The sequence below is a fragment of the Pteropus vampyrus genome, unplaced genomic scaffold (assembly GCF_000151845.1).
Source record: "Pteropus vampyrus isolate Shadow unplaced genomic scaffold, Pvam_2.0 Scaffold109, whole genome shotgun sequence".
NCBI classification, from domain to species: domain Eukaryota; kingdom Metazoa; phylum Chordata; class Mammalia; order Chiroptera; family Pteropodidae; genus Pteropus; species Pteropus vampyrus.
This window is the reverse complement of record NW_011888890.1, coordinates 6,484,830-6,501,810: the sequence shown is the minus strand read 5'-3', so window position 1 is coordinate 6,501,810 and position 16,981 is coordinate 6,484,830. Positions and strand designations below refer to the sequence as shown.

Below are 16,981 nucleotides of genomic sequence, written 5' to 3'. Positions count from 1 at the left end.
GCATGGAGAAAAAGTTATGAGTGGTGGGTGTCTGTGCTGAGGGATAACGTGGAAAATGAAAAAGATGGCCTAGGAAATAGAGCAGGAGACAGGGACCCATCAAGAGAGGGAGACCGAGAGGAAGGGGGAGGGGAGGGCGAAGCTAGTGAAGTAGAACATGCAGAATTGCAGAGTAAAGGGAACAGAGGTGAAGTTGTAAAGGCAGCAGACTTGAGTAAAATGAGGATGTAGCAGCAAGAGCTGTGTTTAGTGATAAAGGGTCACCTCCTCTGGGCAGAATTTCAGCCCTTTCCCTCCCACTACTCCAGGCCATCCAGAACTTTTTTTATTCTTAAATTGCTTGGGTGGAGCACAGATGATGTTAAGGACAGGTTAGCCACCAGTGTTTGCCTGAGTATCAATTTCCCCTTTAGATCAAATGCTACCAAAAAGCAAGGACTGTGTGGGGTCACCTACACAGTGAGTACAGGATGGATGGGGACTCCGGGAAGAAATTAAGTCAGCTCTCCAAGAGAGCAGTTTCAGGAGAGTGTTGGGAAGGAAAATCAAACTGTAAGGTGTTATGGAACAAGAAGGCGGTAAGAAGTGAAAGAAGTATCTGATTAATCTGATTGTGAGAGAGGGCAGGCAGGGAATTACGAGAAAAGGGAGAAAATTGTATCAAGAGAGAAGCAGAAAGAATAAGGTTTAATTCTAGGGTAGGAAAGATTTGAATATGTTGCTAAACTGTGGTCAAAGCCAGTGAAAAGAGGATGATGATGCAGAAAGAAGCAGTGGGTAATAACTGATGGAGTAACTTTGAGAAGAGACTGGTAAATGCAGGCAAGGGGTGAACCTCTGACAGAGGGCAGGGGGTGGGTGAAGGTGCAGAGAAATGTAAAGGTGAGACGTTGCTATTAGATGAGAAGTTAGAATGGACTATGCGGGAGAAACCTATGGCCTAATTGGGAGGAGAGGGGTAACCAAACACCGACCTTTAAGTTCTAATACTGTCACTTATCAGTCCTCTGACCTTTTCTCAAAACCTCAACTTTCCTTTAGGTAAAATGGGGAGACTATCTTCCAACTCCAAAAATCGGGTGTTATTGTCCCACATACTTGCAAGTGGCTTTATTGGCTATTTGTTTTTTTAAAAAATGGGGAGACGTTTCCCTGAGAGGGCAGAGAAGCTGGAAGATGCTCTGAATCTTGTCAGCAAAAGCAGGAGACAGGTCACCGGAGCGTGAAGAAGACAGTGACGCCATAGGCCTGAGCAATCGATCAGGAGGTTTTCTGAGTTCTGGGCATAGGATAAGGAGATGAACACAACGTGAATACCTAAAAGTATTTGCAAACATCAGCGAGGATGCAAGGGAGATTTGAGGGCAAGAATGCCTGATCCGGGAGGAATCAGGCCCATTAGTTGCAAAGGTGTTAGGGGAGGTGTGGCCACAAGCGCCCTCGCTGAACCGCTCTCACAGGTGAGGGTAATAAGAGAGGCGCCCACCTGGAGCCCACGCATCCCTAGAAGCTTTGGAATGGCGTGATAGCCCGCTTTTGAAGGCCAGGTGGGAAGGCCCCTTAATTTCCACGAGGCTACAACGGAATTTCACCCCAGAGATTAGGACGCCCTGCAAGGAGCTGCGTGAGCACGCGAGGAACGCGGGCGTGTGGGGTGTGTTCCGGCCGCGCCGGGCGGGTGCAACCTGGTGCTGGTGCCGCGCCCCGGCCGGCCGTTCGTCAGGCACTTGGGGAACTTGGTGGTTGGCAGCTCGTGCCCATTGCAAGACCTTGGGCTTTTTTTTTTTTCTTTTGTAAATTGCTGAGCGTGGAGAGGCCCCGCCCTTCCGCGCCCGGCCACGGGGCTGCCCCTCGCGAGCCACCCGGCGGGTGCTCCTTCCCGGACTGCGCCGGAGGGCCCGGCGGCGGCGGCGGCCCATGGGGCTCATGGCGCAGCCCGCCTGGCTGCAGCCCAGGTAGGGCGCTCGGCCGAGGCCGGCGGGGCGGGGGTGCGGGACGAGGGGCCGCCAGGGCCGGGTACCCCCCCAAACCATCAGCGGCTGGGCGGGCGCCGGCGAGCTCAGAGCAGCGCAACCCTGAGCTCCGCACACTCTTGAGCTCTTGACAACTATTAGCTAGTTCAAGTCTCACAACCCTGGAAAGAAGGCTCCGTTATTTCCCCCTTTTAACAGATGAGGAAATGGGAAGGACAGGCTGCGCGGCTACCCTTTCATTTTGTGCGCTCTCCGGGTAGTCCTTCCCTTCCTTCTCCGCTCACTGAGAGAGCCCCTCCTTCGATTTTCTCAGAAACAGTGTTTTTAGACGCAGGATGAATTTGAGATCTACCTGCTGCCGAAACACCTATTGCATGTGCATATTTGAGGGCCAGCCCTAGAGAAACTGATTTCCGTGGTAAGGCCTTGAAATTGTTTAACCAACACGCCAAGTGATTCAGATGCTGGTTTAAGGCAGGAATTCCTCTTCCCTACCCTTTTAGTAGCTTGTGTCATTTGTAGGGTCCCCGAGTAAAACCATCAAGCGACTTGTATCTGCTTCTCGACCTAATTTGCCTTCTTAGAGATTTCATGTCAATTAGGAGAAAACCTGGTCTACACTCGCAGGGCCACTCCCACTACTTTTCTGAACCCCCAGGGAACAAACTTTGACTTCATACAATGCTAGTCTTAACTCCCTCAAATGCATCTGTCAATCTTCTTTTAGTTATCTCTCCAGCAAATTATTTTAAAACCCAATTTGACTTCCCTTTCCTGGCCTGAGGCACTAAATTGCTTTCTGTGTTATGAAGGAAACATATGCCCTTGCAAAATAGGAGGCAGTGGTGAGATACTGACCCCAGTCACATAATAATGCATTCAGAGTCAGATATGTCCTCTTACTGAATTATCCACAATTTGACTACAATTGAATTTCAACCTCAACCATTACTACTCCTCCCTTCAAACTATAAACCAATTATCTCTCAAGTTCTGCACTTAGAACATGTATTAAATACGTCAACCCCTTCTCCATCCATATATTTTTCTCAAAAATATTCAAAGCAGCCTTTGCCATATTTATCCCCTGGTGAGCAGCAGGTTAGAACTTTATCAAAGATGAAGTGGATTTTGAAATAGAACCATATTTGGCTTGAAGCAAACTCGGGATACTCATTAATGGATCGTGTGTGCTATTGGTCCTTTCAAAATCATGTGCGTTAGAGAGATAACTGAAAAAGACTCTGATAGGGAATAGTTCTCTTGCTTGCTCAAGTTGGCTAGTAGGTAAAAGACATGTGTATAATGCCGAAAGGATGATTATAAAGAGTATTTAATGATATTTTTCTGTATTCGTAGGTATAGAAAGAACACCTATCTCTTCCTCTACTACTTAATCCAGTTCTGTGGCCATTCATGGATATTTACAAATATGACAGCCAGATTCTTTTCATTTGGAAAAGGTACAACTCCAGAACATCTGATTTCTACCTTTTAATTCTTGTAGTCACCTAATCTTTCTTAATTTTTAACTTCTATGAACTTCACCTGATAACCTTCACCCTTCTAAAATTTAGTGACTACATTTTTCAGTAACCACTCTTCTTGCTTAGTGCAAAACCCAAAACCTTTTTGGAGAAAGGGGGAGGTAAGATGAAGGAAAGAGATTTGGCTTCCCCTTGAGTAGGCAATTTGTCTTGAAAGTGTAGACATGGCTTTGGGGTGGTACCATTTCTCTCTTCTTGGTTTTGCACCAAACCTTAGTAGATTTCATGTATTTTGAGGAAATCTGTAAATTCCAGTAGAACATTTTGTGCAGAGAAATCAGGAATGAACCACATTCTTCTCTTATTCTTTATTCCCCACGTTTAAAGTAACTGGAGACTACTAATAAATGAAAGACAAACTTAATATTCCCCAGGCCTTTTGGTTCCCTTAAGGAGTAATGTTGTCCCTAAGAAAGTGACACACTTTGCAGTTGACTCATCACTTATATGGGACTTGGCATTAATGGTTTAAATCATAAGCTTCCTCCAGTTTCCTAAAAAGTAAAGGTTTTAAATAGCATTTCAGTTTTCACAAATGAATCACTAAGTGACTGCCAAAATAACATTTTTTTCATGTTCTATCCCCATGTGGGTAAGTGTCATCACAGTTTACAACTGTTGGGTGATGTGACAATTTGAGCAACTGCTGGTTTCAGCTAAAAACAAACATGTAGAATATCTCTTGGAAAAGTCATGCTGTGCTCGTCAATTTAGACTTCTGTATCATCAGGAAATTAATCACCTTCTGAGGTACCATAAACTATTTTATGTTGCTTTTTTCTTACTACAAATCTACAGAGAAATTCTTTGTTAACCTCCAAAGATACAACCTGTGGCTTGAATTTCAACTGAGTGTTGGGAGTCTTCAAGCAGAGGAAAACACAAACAATGGGAAAACTTCCTTTATATTAAACAGTCGTCAATTCTAGGCCTTGAAAGTTAGCAGTGGCTTTGTGGGCCTATTACAGGTTGAGTCACAATTCTTTCTTATGCTGCCTGGCCTTTCCAGTGGGGAAAAATTGCTTTAGTCAGCAGTGTATTTATTTCTTAATTTTTATCCTGCCATAATAATTATAGAAGCTACTTATTATTAAAGAAACACAACCTATTCGTATGGAAGGCAGACTGAAAACAACTATGTGGGGGTTTGGTATAATTCTTAATAAGTTAAGTAAGCAGCATAACCGCAGTCTAATCACCTGAACTAGTAATACCTGCTTCCTTCCTCCACAGAGCTGTGTGATAATGGTCTGTTATAGCAAGTGTGGAGCAGTGGATAAGAACACGGACTGTCTAGGTCTCAGGACTCATTTGCAAAATGGGGCCAATGATAACAATGTCCAACTTGTAGAGCTGCTGAGAAGAGAAACCCTTAGTGCTCTATAAATTATCATCATGTGAATAATCACTAGGCACTAAAGACAGCAAAGTCTTCCCTAGAAGTTTCTTAATGTGGCAGGATTTCATTTTAAAATTTAAACCAACACATTTATTCTAGTAAGAGGAACATTTGTTTCCCTCCCATTTCACCTCTCTCTAAATGCAGGTTTTCATTTGGGCCCTCTGCAATGCAAACTTCTGAAATCCCCATTAGAAGTCCAAATTCTAGTGTTCAAAACCAACAAAAATCCAGAGGTGGGGGTGGAGGTGGGGGGAAGACAAAGAGGGTAAAAGGGTCAAATATATGGTGATGGAAGGGGACTAGACTTTAGGTAGTGAGCACACAATATTCAGATACTGTATTATAAAGTTGTATACCTGAAACTTATTAACCAGTCACCCCAATAAATTTAATAAAACTAACAAAAATTCAGAGAGCACTAAGTGTGTACAGGACAGAAATCTAGACACACATAAGATGTTATTTAATATTATGGCATCATTAATGTCATTTCCATAAAGCTTCTGTGAAATCATGTTTTTCTCATCTCTCATTTTCTTGTCCATGGAAAAGCTGTGAGCAAAGTAGGCTTCTTAAAGGAGCTCACCTCCAACCTGTTTACATTTGATGTAGTCTAGATTCTAACCATTACTTTTATGTGGGAAGTGCTTTTTAATCTCATAAATGGGGGAATAAATGTTATAGCTTTGGCCATGGAGTCTTTCAAGTTTTTACTTTTTGGAAAGGGAACAATTTCTGGTTTTTACTGACTATATCTGTATTTTTAATCACCGGCCACAGATTCAATGGCTGACACTTTTTATGCTATTGGACTTGTGATGCGACTTTGCCAGTCCATCTCCCTCTTGGAGTTGCTGCACATACGTGTCGGCATTGAATCAAGCCATCTTCTTCCTAGGTTTCTTCAGGTAGGTTTTAATCACATTATTATTATTGAATTTGTTTCATACCTAACTTGTTCTCTTTATAGCCTCTCTTGACTTTATGGCACTGGAAAAGTCAGTCCTTACTAACTTGCAACTCAAGTTACAAGTAAAGATAATTCCATGAAAAAATTACCTCATCTTCAAACACTGCAGTTAGAAGAACCAGTTGGTAACATTTGGGACAACGAGGCCTGTCGCTCTGTGCAACACTGCAGTGCTCCTCTCCTGTGAGGAGATTTTACAGCCACTTCCCACTCTCACTCTGCCAGTGCCCTTGGCAGTATATGACAGAGGAGAGGCCTAGGGCTGGAGCCATTCAGACTTGGGTTTGTTGCCTGGTTCTTCACCTACCACTGTGGGATTATATCACCTATAATCATTGGGCTGTTTCAGGGAAAGGACACCAAACACAATACTGGGCAAAGAATGGATGATAAAGAAGTTCTATTAACTTTTCAAGAAACTGCCATACTGTTTTCCATAGTGGCTGCACTAATTTACATTCCCACCAGCAGTGAACGAGGGTTCCCCTTTTCCCCACATCCTCTCCAGCACTTGTTTCTTATCTTTTTTTTTTATAATAGTCATTCTAATGGGTGTGAGGTGGTATTTCATTGTGGTTTTGATTTGTATTTCCCTTATAACTAGTGACGTTGAACATCTTTTCATATGTTTGCTGGCCATCTGTATGTCTTCTTTGGAAAAGTGTAATTCAGGTCCTCTGCCCAATTTTTTATCAGATTGTTTTTTATGTTGTTGAGTCGCATGAGTTCTATATATATTTTGGATATTAGCCCCAGATGTTGAAATATAAACTCAATAAATTTAATTTTAAAGTTTCTTTCACCCTTGTTGAGAGAATAGATTACTCCCCAGTCATTTCTTGTTCACTCTGCCACTTTTACTGAGTACAAATGAGAAGGAGAGATCATTCATGGTTATCTAGTAGAGCATGTAATCATAGACTTGGGGATCAATCAGACCAGGATTCAACTTCTTACTAGGATTCAACTGTTTAACGTATGCATTTAAACAGGTCATATAATTCTTCTGAACTTCATTTTCTCATGTGATGTGAAAATAACATGTATCTCATGGAACAACTAAGAAACTGGGTGGAATAAATTCCTAGCACTTAGTTAAGAATACAGTGCTTAGTAACTATTGCTATTATTTTAGCTATTATTTGTTCCCTCTACCATATGTGTAGCCTTAAATGGCCATGTTCTTTTTAAAGGCAAGTTAAAGGAGGATGGGAAATTCACTGGTAGAGATTCAATATCAGAAATTGTTGCTGGATTAAGGCAAGAAAAAATTAAAAGTGGTATTTTCTATAGAAAAGGAGAGATAATGGTTAGGTGACTATATGAACATGTATTTAAAAGCTACAGAAAAAGGCATTTACATGAATGTAATTTTTACTCACAAAATAAAAATGGATAAATAACTAAATTGACAGAGTTGCATTGTAAAAATAACTAAAGTGTCAGAATCTGATCGTATTGTCAGCACTTAGCAAAGTGCTTAGAACACAAACATACTCTTTAAATTTTTGTTGAATGGAGGAGTGACACAGATCCATGTATTAAAATTTGCTTAAAATACCATGGAAGTTTAAAAGATGGAAATAGGAATATGATCCTAGGGAGCCTAAAAACTCAGTATTACAAGTTTATGGGAGATTTTAAATTTTACTTATTAAATAAAAGTAGAGCTATAGTATTCATTAGGATGAAGATATTTTAAGTGTTGAAATAGCAAATGTAAAATAAAAATCACGGCAAAATTTAGAGTATGAACTAATAACAGAGCAGTCAGCTAGCCAAGACCTAGATGGAATCCCCTTAAGCGTATTTCCTTACAAAATAAAAGGGGTACATTTCTGTCCCAGAAGGAGCATATTATTTGAGAACAAGATTTATTGGTGTTTATTACTTGTTAACAACCAGGATGCATATAAGTACCAGTATCCCATAATGCTAATTTTAGAGAACAGAATTAACAACCCAGGTTAAATGGAAGTTGTATTCTATCATATGGGACGATTTTTTTCTTGGGCCATGATTAAATTTAACTAAACTCTAAGTCATATTTTCTTTTGGTATACTATTTTGGACTTTTTATTTTTGTAGACTATATTGGCTCATATTAATTTCAGCATTTTCAAAATTAAGAGTGGTGTTATTTTAGTTATTGCCAATGTAGGGAATGCAAGTGACCACCAGGACAGGTAAATTTATAAGAAAGAAAATAGAGCACTTCAAATAGGCCTAGAAAATGTGCACTTTTATGTGCTTTCCAAAACTACGTAGGCTTGCCTAATAATAGAAATTATTATACAAGCTAGAAATCTGATTTCTTGGAGTTCCAGAAATTCCAGAATATTTCAGTCACTGTTAATTAAAACTAATGGCTTGTGGAAATATGATCATTGTAGTCAAACTATATCCTGGTTTGGTAATTAAAAAATAATGGCAAACATACATCAGAACTTTTTATTCAAAGGTGAGGTTGCAAAGTCTGTCAATGGGACTCAACTGATTTTTAAGCTTTTCTTGTTGAGAGGGATAACAAGTAGAGGTCACCACATTCTTATCCTGGGCTGATAATTAATAATTAGTGTTGATTGTTTGGCTTCCTCTTTTTCTCTCTTTGACATTTTATCTGTCCTCTATTTCTTTTATTCATGTACTATCTTTTCTATGGTTTTCAGATGGACATGGTATTGGAGAAAGCTTCAAGAACACATGGCATCATGTTCAAAGTTTCATTTTCTCCTCCCTTCCTTTGTTATTGTTCTGCAGACAATTAGAATTCACTCATTACGAGATGACTCTGAGTCCCCTGCTTTAAAATAACCAAACAAAACTCTAAGGTTGTGTAATCTTTCTGGGTTTTCCTGTTTCCCTATTTTTAAGTGAAGAAACTGCAGTTAAGAATGTGGCCAAGCTGTTTACACAAATTATAGCTGATCACATGCGGTGTCTTGAAAAATGCATGGTGTCACGGTTTCATGTAGGCTGAAAAACTTGTCTGCGCATTTGTGATGTTTCTTTGCCATTACCTTTGTGAGATTGCTAAGTCTCACAACTGAATTATCTTTTTTGGGAACTGGCATTTCAAAATATCAAGATAAATAATTTCGAAAAGCAGTAGGAACAATGAGCTATTTGAGCAGTTAGAATCACATGTATCAAAAGGTGATGATGTGTATATAGGGGGTGTTTGTTTTCTATGTTTTGTTCTGTGCATTTTTAAAGTGTTTTATACATACATCTTTATTCTGACACTTAGGGAAAAGCCATTATAAATTTTTAGAATTACACACAATTGTTAAAGGAAAAAGGGGGAAAACACACTGATAAGGCTATAATAATTTAACACAGAGATGTATATTTTTACATATTTAAAAATACATGTTATGGGGAATGGGCAAAACTATAACATAAATATTGTTTATAGACATCTATTTTTGGACATAATTACATGCCAATTAAAATTATAAAAGAAATATAGTTAACTTTTGATTTTAATATATAAAATGAGAAAGTAACAAGGTCCAAAAAATGCTTATAACTGTTATAAGAAATGATAACGTAAGTGAAAACTAGTCATCTCACCTCTCCAACCCCTTCCTCCCAAATGAGCTTGTCTGTTTTATTAGCTTGGTAAAAAAAAAAAAAAGAAAAGTTTAATTAGGAAATTAGTTTATTTCAGTAGGTTTAATCAAAACAACTTGGCTTTTACAGAGCAGAAATACTACCAACCCTGAAATATTGATTTTGTTCTGACTCTGCCTGAGTGGAAGCCTGAGAAAGAGGTTTTTATTGCTATAGCACAAGAATGCCTCAACTCGAGGAGAGAGGAAAATATCCACAAAATGAACCTTTGTATCATGACATTAGATTGATGTGCCTTTAGGAAACCATCAAAGTAATCCAGTTTACTTCTTTACCTTTCGAAAAATGCTTGAAATGCAAAGACTTCATACATATGTGAATTAAAACGTCTAAATTCTGCACCCTTCCCTTTGCATCACAATAAACACTGCTGCTCATATATTAATTTTACACAGTTAAAAAATTGGTAAATCAAAACATTAGGAATTACTACCCCCAAATTATTGTGCCTACAAAAATTCCATTTGTGAGCCCAACTTGCAAGAACCATCTTTTTATTTACCCATGTCACTTCCTATTTCTGACAGGGCAAGCAGGGGTCTGCTTGCCAAAAAATCCACTCCAAAGATTTCACAGTCACAAATTTTTATGAGAACAAATATAAAGGAAAGCCCAAATGAGAGTATCTTAAACCTTTTCAGGAAAATGGCCAGGTTTCACCCTGGTTTCTTTTTAACTGTGAAGCAGCTACTTCTTTGCATTGCTAGATTAAACAGCCTTCTGATTTTCCATAAAATCATATAGATTTTTTCCTCCAGTTCTGAGCTGGGAACAGGTTTATATTGTTAGAGATAAAACCGAAGATAGTGTCAAGCTATGAGATTCTCAAAACTTCAAAGCCTCCTGGGAATGAATCACACACATAATTCACTCTGTAGGTAAGATTTTAGATTTTTCTCCTGCATTTTGCATTTGATTCATGGAGTTTCAGTGTGATATTTATAAAGCTATATTCATAGTATAATTTTAAAGATGCTGAGATTAACTTTTTAAGTCACCGATAGTCTTGATATATAGAAAAAGTGTATTTTCCTGTAAATACACTTTCCTATAATCGCTACATTAAATTATATTTATTAATAATAATAGCTTACATTTATTTAGGGCTTTCTATATGCTAAACACTCTTCTAAGTTTTTCACCTGCATTAAATCATTTAATCTTCATAGTCTTATCCTCTATAATATTTACTATATGTTACTAATTATTATCTCCAGTATAATTCCTTAACATAAAAGTTAAGTTATCCAAGCTCACATAAATTGTGAATGGTGTGAATGGTGGATTTAGGCTATTTGTCCTGAACTCTCAACTATTATGCTGTGTTTGTTTACTGTCTATCTCACCAAGTAGGATGTAAATACCATGAGGGCTGGTATTTGGTCTTGTTCACAGCTATGTTTCCTGGGACCCAAAACAGTGTACTCGATAAATATCTGTTGAATGATAAATAAATAAGCAAAAAAATTTATTTAAATGCTTTTGTCTTATAGAAAGTAATTGGTGTTTTTTTGAACATATAAGGGTATGTTTCTGATGTTCTCAACAAAAGTTCACAGGATTTAAATGGTAAAATAGTAATCTTTGAGGCTAAAACTAATTAATTTTTGAGATTCTAGAAATTCTCCCTATAGCTGAAGTATTGTTGTACCCCTTCAGTAGTTTTTAACTGCCATGTATAAAGTAACAACTTTAGTCATCGCTTAACCTGGAATTTAAGATTCCCAAGTAGAACATAAAAATGCTAAGCATTTTTATTTTATAGTTAGCATGCTTTTGAGCAGACCACATTACCACCATATTTAATTTGGCCTAAGTTATAGAGTTTTTTTAACTGTACTTTTATTCTACCTATTTGAGTTGCAGTAAACATTACACAGCCATTCATTAATAATTAGTTATGTTCTCACAGGATTTGTTTAAAATGACAAAGTGCTACGTTCTCCCAAATGTAAAGCTCCAAATAACTGGTGAAATTATTACATGTAAAGAAAAGTAAAAAAATTTTAAAGTTTATTCTTCAAAATTGTTTTGGTGTTGATTTAGAAAATCAGAGTTTCTTGTTTTAAAGTTTGACTTTCGAGGAGAGGCTTTTGAAAAGCATAGACTAGAACCTTGAGAACAGGCGCAGGGGTGGCCCATAAAATGACACGGGTGAACAAGTGTTAATGTTTCCGAACAAGGGTTTAGAATGGCATTGTCTAGATTTTGATTCCAGATCTGTAGGCAGGTCACTTTCACTTTATAAAATGCAGAAGCAGATATTAATAATAGCACTTACTTCTTAGCATCATTAGGGAGATTAAATGAGGTGATCGATGTATGTTTGGAAACTGGCACAAAGTAACCAAAAATATTGGCTTTTTATCAATTTAAGAGTATCCACCTAAATTCTCCCATTGTATTGCCATTGAATGATCAAGTCAGAGTTAGATAACTTATTAGATAACAAGTCAGAATCAGATAATTCGTTAATTTGACATTGTCAGGGGGGTCTTCACATACACACATGTACATGGTTCTGTGTGTTTTGGAGCATGTTGATTGCCGAATTCTATGCAATTGGGATTACATCATTAACATTCCATAGACCCTCAAGTGCTGATTTTCAACAGGGTGAGTTTCATTGTGTAGCTCCAGTCTCTTAGGAGATGTTCCCCTCTGCACTCATCAATTGACGGGCAGCCTGACATGATATATAGCTTACAACTCTGGAAACCAGGAACTTTGGGATTTATATGTTTCCAGGTCTGTCACCAGTTTGGGCAAGTCACTTAACTTCTCTGGTTCTCAAATTCCTTATCTGTAAAAAGGCGGGGTTGGACTAGTATCTGGAGGGGACTCTAGAGGGTCAGCCTATCAAGAGATTTCTAAGTTTTTTCTTTCAGTAGTCAGCTTTGTAATGAAAAATATGTGTTTTGTGTATGTATTCATTGTGTGTATCTCCTGAGATTTTTGTCAAAAAGTAGATGATTTTCCTAATTAGCAGTCACTGATCAAATGTAAGTTTAGGCAGTTCCTTAGTACTTGTGTTTTGCTGAGATCTTGTATCCGAAGGCTGCCAGATGTCACGGAGAGCAAGCTTGGATCATTCAGTAATTATTATTGCAGTTAAGTATACTTTATTATAGAACTATAATTAAGAAACGAGGGCATTGTAACAAAAGACTGACAAAAGAAAAACAGCTCTGTAGATAGCTTCCATAGATTGACTAAGATTTGAATCATATCTAATTCCCATAGCTAAGCAAGGACCCTCTTGACTCATTGCTGTAGTCATAAACATGCTGATAGAGCTTATACATGTGGATTTCTGATCATGTGGCCTACTGTTGACAAATCTTGGATTTCTCTGCACTAAGTGATTTTCCAGGACTAACAGCCTATGATTCTAAGTCATAGATTATCCCAGTCTTTTCTCCTTGATCTGTTTTAAAAATAAAGATGGCTATCGAGAAATATAAAGCAATCCTCCCCTTTATCATTAATATGCTCCCTCAATCTCAAGTATATTTTACTTTGACCATGGAGAGCAAAGTTAAATGTTCTATTGAAAAACAGAAACAAAAATGCAGACTGTACGGGGGGATATTAATACAATATCAGAAGGCACATTATATTTAAAACGGGAAAGACTAATATATTTTGAGGTCAGTAGTTAGAGCTAAACCATAAGTGTGTGAATTCTCAATGATTTGTAAATGTTTACTAACTTGGAAAAAAATGAATATGTTGAATTCTTTTCATTTTCCACTAGTTTATGGGGATTAGGATTATATTACTTCCCTTTCCCTTTTCCCTGTGTCCCTCACTTAAAAAAAATATATATATATATGTTGGCTTCTCTGTTGGATGAAATTGAAATTTCTCAGCCTGTCATTCAAAATCCTTCACAACCCAGCCCCCAACATGTTTTCAATTTTATCTCCTGTTATTCCATTCTAAGCACCCCACTTCTAGTCCCTGGGGGTTCTCATTTCTCCCCAGCGCACCCTGTGTTTTCACATCTCTGCCTCTTTGCTCAGGCTGCTCCGTTGGCCTAGGATGCCTTCTTTTATTCAGTCTACCTCACAAATTCCTATTTATTCTTCAGGATCCAACTGAAATGTTTCCTGTCTTCATAAATCTCTCTGCACTTTTCTGCAGACAGGTATCTCCCTCACCTGTGCTCCTGTATGTACCGTGTTAAGTGACATTTTTATTCACACTGAGTTATTGCCTCATGTTCTCTTGCCACTGCTATCCTCTGGAGCAAAGACCATGCTTACATTACACATATCATGTTAGCATCTAATACATAGTGGACACTCAATAAAAGCTTGCCAAAGTGAATAAAAACACATGTGCATGTATTACAAGAAGAGAAATATCCTGATTCAGATAAAATATGTTTTCATTCATTATATATGATTTGGAGAATACGAAAAACAAAACGGAGGAAATGAAATTCAGCCATAACTCTACTCCCTCAGATCATGTTAACAATTTAAGATACATATTTCCAGTTAAAGCATACTTTAAGAGGAACACTGGTTTTTAAAATTAGAAAAATACCTATATGCTTAACAGATGATCCTAATTCTTGACTTTGCTGTTTTTTTTTTTCGTTAGCTCACAGAGAGAATAATCATCCTCTTTGTGGTGATCACCAGCCAAGAAGAAATCCAAGAGAAATATGTGGTGTGTGTTTTATTCATCTTTTGGAATCTATTGGATATGGTTAGGTAAGGAGGCAAAATAATGTCTTAAAACAAAGCCAAATTGCTTTCTGCAGCAAAATCAATAATAGCTGCTTACATTTGGTTACTTGGAATGAAAGAAAAACATAACCCCTTTTCAAATTATTTTATCTTGACATGGAAATGTATTTTTAGTGCTTTTCATAATGGGCATATCAAAGATAATGAAAACCTACCATGGTCTTACAAGAGCAAATCAGTGCAGGTTTCTAGCAGAAGACTTGGCATGACACCAGTTTGGAATAAATCTCACAGGTGTCTGCCAATGAGAGGCATTCCTTGCAATCGCTCTGGTACATGTTACTCTAATAAGCAAAGCAAGACTTTTATTATATCATAGTCAGAACTTACAAAGTTGGTTTCTGTGAATTCAAGAATATTTTAAATATAGAGCCCTCATCTCCCTGGGGGGAAAAAAAAATGCACCTCAGCACACATTTTTGTCTGCTGTCCAGCGGGTTCAAATGACTGACTGAAGTTATTTTGTGGACTCCCTGGGGATCCTTGGGCCTCAGGTTAAACACCTTTGCTTGCTCTAGATTGTCCCTGGTTTCACTCTAATTGTAAAACTTTGCAACTATATGAGCCTAGTCTTATCACTGCCAGCAGTGGTGTACAACAGTTTGCTTTGCTCTGTGGCTCATTTTGGGAAGTTGTTCTAATGTTATTTCAGATTTCACAAATGAGGACTGCTCTTCCTCCTTGAAAGATCTGGATGAGGATCGGTAACAAAACCCTAGCATTTCATCCGAGGTTATGTAAATTCTTTCTTATATTGTCAATAAGCTGAGTTAAACTATTTCTAAATAATGTGTTGAGCCCTAGAATGAATTCTAATGAAATATTTTGTTGAATTTAAATGACTCATTTTTGTATATATAACTTAGTACTTCATTCCTTTTCATGACTGAATAATAGTCCTTTATGTTGATATACTACATTTTTTATCCATTCATCAGTTGATGGATGTTTGGGTTGTTTCTGCTCCTTGGTCATGAGGAATATTGCTATGAATATCCATGTGCCAGCTTTTGTGTGCACGTTTTCATTTCTCTTAACCTAGGGGTGAAATTCCTGAGCATCTAATCTTTTTGAAACTCAATTTTTTTTCCTTTGTCAAATGGGGGTACAGTTATCTTCCCAACTTACCCTAGAATGACTGTTTTAAAAGCAAGGACCAGGGAACTTCCTCAACCAGATAAAGGCATCTATAAAAAATTCACAGCCAACATGATGACCAAGAATGAAAGACTGATCCTTTCTTCTTAATATCAGGAACAAGAAAAGCATGTCCACTCTAGCCACTTCTGTTCACCATTGGACTGGAAGTTCTATCCATGGCAGTTAGGCAAGAAAATTATGTAAAAGGCATCCATATTAGAAAGAAAGGAGTAAAACTGTCTTTATTGGCAGTTGACACGATCTTATATATATGTAAAAATCATAATCCACTAAAAATATTGGAATTAATAAACTAGTTCAAGGTGTAGACTGTAAAATATACAAAAATCAGTTGTATTCTATACATTGTAATAACCTAAAGTAAATAATGCTATGTACAATAGCATCAAAAAATAAAGTAGGAATAAATTTTATAAAAGGTGTAAAAAACTTATATGCTGAAGACTATAAAAAAATGTTGAGAGAAATTAAGATCAAAATAAATGGAAAGATATCCTATGTTTATGGGTTAAAAAGCTTAACCCATTGTTCAGACAGCAACAATCCCCAAATTGATTACAGATTCAGTGCAATCCCTATTGGAATCCAAGCTGGCTTTGCAGAAATTGAGAAGCTGATCCAAAAACTCATATGGAAACTCAAGGAACCCACAACAGCCAAAACAATCTTGAAAAAGAGGAACATAGTTGGAAGACTCATACTTTCCAATTACAAAACTTACTACAAAGCAATAATAATCAAGGGTGTGATACCGGCATAAGGATATGTCACAGAATAGAATTGATAGTCAGGAGATAAATGCCCACATTTATGGTCAATTGATTTTTGATAAGGGTGCCAAAAGCATTCAGTAGTCTTTTCAACAAGGTGCTGGGACAACTGGACATTCACATGCAAAAGAATGAAGTTGGATCTTTACCTCATACCACATACAAAAATTAAAATAGATAAAAAAAAAACCTAAATGCAAGAGCTAAAACTGTAAAACTCTTAGAGGAAGAAAACATAGGGGTAAATCTTTGTGACCTTGGATTTGGCAATGGATTCTTAGACATGACACAAATACATAAGCAACAACAAAAAAATATACATTGGACCTCATCAAAAGTGGCTTTTAAACATCTCTCTCCTGTAATAAAAAAGATAGTGAGATACCATTTTTCACTTAGTTTGGTAAAGATCAAAAAGTTTGATAACATGCCATGTTTAGTGAGGACTTGCACTGTTGGTATATAGATATATAATACATATGCACATAGAGAAGCATATGCAGAAGATATTTCTGAAAGAATATATAAGAATTTGGCACTAGTCATTGCCTTTGAGAGGTGGAATTAAGGTCTCGGAATGAGAGATTTACTTTTCACAATTCGTGCTTTCAGGGTTTTGGATTTTGTTTTGCCATATATATTCACTGCCTATTCCAGTCGTTCTCAGCATCAGCATCACCTGGAACTTGTTTGTAATACAAATTCTCAGGATCTACCTCAGACCCACTGGATCACTTTGGGAATAGGGTCTAGCAATCTGGA

At 37.6% G+C, this 16,981-nt stretch overlaps 1 protein-coding gene across 1 annotated transcript; it reads left to right on the top strand.

The window, feature by feature from the left end:
* Positions 1-1,867: 1,867 nt before the first annotated feature.
* HACD4 (3-hydroxyacyl-CoA dehydratase 4) lies at positions 1,868-16,209 on the top strand. Its single transcript, XM_011365361.2, has 5 exons — positions 1,868-1,955; positions 3,333-3,436; positions 5,703-5,830; positions 14,140-14,252; positions 16,011-16,209. Exons 1-5 carry the CDS (start codon positions 1,918-1,920, stop codon positions 16,207-16,209), a joined length of 582 nt encoding a protein of 193 aa, XP_011363663.1. The 5' UTR covers positions 1,868-1,917.
* The last annotated feature ends 772 nt before the right edge of the window (positions 16,210-16,981 follow it).

Bases quoted from the DNA above. Each gene is read 5' to 3' on its own strand.
- HACD4 (XM_011365361.2), top strand. From the start codon at position 1,918: ATGGGGCTCATGGCGCAGCCCGCCTGGCTGCAGCCCAG. The intron at 5,831-14,139 runs GTAGGTTTTAAT...TTTTTTCGTTAG, and splicing joins TTCTTCCTAGGTTTCTTCAG to CTCACAGAGAGAATAATCAT. The intron at 14,253-16,010 runs GTAAGGAGGCAA...AATTGATTACAG, and splicing joins AATCTATTGGATATGGTTAG to ATTCAGTGCAATCCCTATTG.